This window comes from Myotis lucifugus, unplaced genomic scaffold (genome assembly GCF_000147115.1).
Source record: "Myotis lucifugus unplaced genomic scaffold, Myoluc2.0 scaffold_11, whole genome shotgun sequence".
Classification (NCBI taxonomy): Eukaryota; Metazoa; Chordata; class Mammalia; order Chiroptera; family Vespertilionidae; genus Myotis; species Myotis lucifugus.
This window is the reverse complement of record NW_005871059.1, coordinates 11,033,298-11,036,656: the sequence shown is the minus strand read 5'-3', so window position 1 is coordinate 11,036,656 and position 3,359 is coordinate 11,033,298. Positions and strand designations below refer to the sequence as shown.

Genomic DNA, 3,359 nt, shown 5'->3' with positions numbered 1-3,359 from the left:
GGGGCGCGCAGGGCCAGGCAGCAGCGGCAGCGGCAGCGGCGTTCCCGACCGGCCTCGCGCTCCTTTCGCTGTGGGCGGCCGGGCCCCTGAGAAGGTCAAGATGGAAGAGATCCTGCGGAAGCTGCAGAAAGAAGCGTCCGGGAGCAAGTACAAAGCCATCAAAGAGAGCTGCACCTGGGCCCTGGGTAAGCGCGCGGAGCGGGATGCGGGGCACCTGCCCGCCGGCCGGGCGCCGCTGCTCACCCGCCGGCGGAGGGCCGCGGGGCCGGGGCTGACATCCCTGTACCTGGGGGGCTTTCGCCGAGCATCTGTTTTGCATGCATTTCGCGTAATTGGGAGAGTTGCCTTGGTCGATGAATTGATGTACGATGGGAGGCTCTTGGTGCGGGTGTTGACATCTGCTCGTCTCCCTTCTGGTCTGTTTATCTCCTAAACATTAACGGGGAACCGCTGTCCTCCACGCCGGGCGGGTCCCTCCTCCAGACCCCCAGCACAGTGGACCGTGGTCACCCATCTCTGAGGGAGACAGGACCACAAAGGCTGGTGCGAATCCAGGGGCCTGATTCCGAAGTGCCTGTGGGAAGAGGGAAGTTGGACCATCAACCCGGATCTCGAAACATTGTCGAATGTAATCAGGAAGGAATGGCTGTTTAATTTGATTTTCCTGGCAGAGGCCAGCTTGTTAAGTATCGTCTTTCATTTTTATTGCACATAAAATATAACATCCGGGTGGGATTGTGTTACCCCTGCAGTTCTATTGTGGTCCGCCCTTCAGACAGGTGGGATTCGGATTTGTGAGCTGTGTAGGCATTGAAGTAAGTTCCACCTGACTCAGAGCCCAACCTCGGAGAAAGCGGAAAGACATTGCAATCAGGCGAATGTGTGTTTCCCGTCTGACTCAGGTTGCAGAACTCAGCCTCCTAGAAATCAGAAAGACATTGTAATCAGGCAAGGATGTGGGCAATCAAGATTGTCTGGATAGGAATGCAAAGAGATCAGGAACACACTTTGGGTGACGGTGATGCTTTGAAAAAGCAAAGGCCAAAGAGAAAGCAGGCAGCTCTGTGGGGCCCTGGCTTTGCCCAAGTCTGCAGGTGCTTCCTCCTTTCCCACTCCATTAAAATGTGAAATGGAAATCCTTTCTCTCTCAACCAAAAACAAGCAGTGCTTGTCAAGACATTATCCTGTGCTGCAGCCTAAAAAGAGATGGAGAAGAGCCATTAGCATGTTTCCCACTAAATGTAAAATTCTTATGGCATTTCAAGCAACTCTGTTATTTCACATATGTTGGGGGGGGGGTGTGTACAGACATTCAGAGAAACATCTTTTTTTTTTACACCTGCGTATTTTCACAACATTTTCTAGAATATTGTCTAAGAAGTTGATCTTGTAGTTAGAACCAGAATGTGACCATTTGTTTACTGTTAAAGAAAAATGGACCAGATAAATCAGTGAGCAGCAAGGCTCTTAAAGCCACAGGACTGTTTTGCATTGCCATTGTCATTCAGCAGAGTGATTCAGACCTAGATTCCCAAAGGCCTCTATTGAAAGGTCACAGATGGCTGGGTAACATCATAAAGCAGGGCCCAACTGCACTCTAAACATGCCATTCCTTGTATTCATTATTACTTTGCTAATTTAAGCAGGTTTAGATAAAAGGGAGGAGAAGAGTATTCTAGTATTTTTAATGTTTGATGCTCAGCTTCTTGTTACGCTGCCGAGATTAGGTCCTTGAAGCTACCCAGGAAGACCAGAGCTGAAGCAGGGAGCGTGTCCAAGCTGAGGGCCTAGAGTCCAGCCTGACTGTAAGAATAGATGGGATTCCTTTCTCTGGTTAGCAAGATGAGATGTGAGTGCATGAAATAGTTAAATAACAGTGCAGGGCATGCATTGTGTAGGCTGGAATGAGTAAACCAGGAACACAGATCAAAGAAGAGGGGCTGACTGTGAGGGCAAGGGTGCTGGGAGAGGGGGGATTGGTGTGACCTGGTGGGACTTTTGAAGTAGATTTGACTTGGTGAATGGGTAAGCTGTGGGTTCCTTCTTTTCTTCCTTTATTTAGCAAACATTTCTTTATTAAAAAGTGAGATATAAGGATGAATAGATGAATAAACACTTCCTCCCTATCGAACTTTGTTAGAAGGCCATGTCGGAGGGAGAATGCAGTCTAAACAAAGGCATAAAGATATGGTTTCCCTGTTCTCTTTCCTACTCCACTCCATGTTCAACTTTTCCATCTTTTTTTTTTTACTAAAAACACTTCTCTTCAACCCCATAATTTCTTTATGATTAAAATATAAATTCCTTAGAACTCTCTTCAGACTCTAGCCCCAGCCTTCTTTCTTGTTGCTCCCCCACCAAAGGTTCAACAAAAGCTGCACTACTTTCTCGAACACACTGTGCACAGCATATGTCTCTGCCTTTGCTCATGCTAGTCCTTCTGCCAGGAATTCCCTTTCCAGTCTCCTAAGACCCAACTCACACAGGAAGAATTCATTCCCTGAACTCCTCAGGTGAATTGTGGCCCTCTGGCTTTAAGCCCTGCCTGCATGACTCCTCAAGCACCTGCTACTTCGGATTATAGTTAACTGTATGTACAGCCACCCTGTAGGGGCAAAATATTGAGAAATATGTTGGGATCAAGAAACCAAAAAAACTAATTCAAACAGAATGTATTCATTTTTAATTAAATGTCCCTTGGAAGGCTGGGGGTTGAGTTTGGTTCAGGAATTAGTGTTTCAAAGACCTTGCTCTGCTCTTTTTGAGGTAACTCACATGCTCTGCATGAATCTCCACAGCTTTGGGCTCATGAATGATACCATTTAGACCAGTGATGGCGAACCTTTTGAGCTCGGCGTGTCAGCATTTTGAAAAACCCTAACTTAACTCTGGTGCCGTGTCACATATAGAAATTTTTTGATATTTGCAACCATAGTAAAACAAAGATTTATATTTTTGATATTTATTTTATATATTTAAACTAGAGGCCAGGTGCACGAAATTCGTGCACTGGGGATGGGTGGGGGGGTCCCTTAGCCCAGCATGTGCCCTCTTGCAGTCCAGGACCGCTCCCTTGTTACTGCCCACCTGCTTGCTGCTTCCTACCGCTTGGCTTGCTGCTCCTTAGTGCTGCCACGAAGGCCTTGGGTCTGCTGGGTGCCGGGCCTGCGGGTTTGTGTCTCTGATACCCCCAGCAGTCCCAGCACCAAGGTGGCGGGCCTTGGGGCTGCTGGGTACAGGCCCCCGTTGTGTGTTTGTGTCTTCTATCAGGCCCCAGCAGCCCCAGCACCACCTAAATAACTTAAGGAACTTTATTTAGTCTTCTTTTTAAAGCAATCTAGTTTAAAATGAGTGCAGTT

General features: G+C 47.7%; 1 protein-coding gene across 1 annotated transcript in view; it reads left to right on the top strand.

Moving 5' to 3' along the window:
- The first annotated feature begins 23 nt into the window (after nucleotides 1-23).
- Nucleotides 24-3,359, top strand: part of ARFGEF3 (ARFGEF family member 3) — a 126,627-nt gene continuing 123,291 nt past the window's right edge. Inside the window, exon 1 of the mRNA XM_006084420.3 lies at nucleotides 24-185. Coding sequence (XP_006084482.1) covers nucleotides 101-185 — 85 coding nt within the window. The 5' untranslated portion in view covers nucleotides 24-100. The remainder of the gene's footprint in view (nucleotides 186-3,359) is intronic.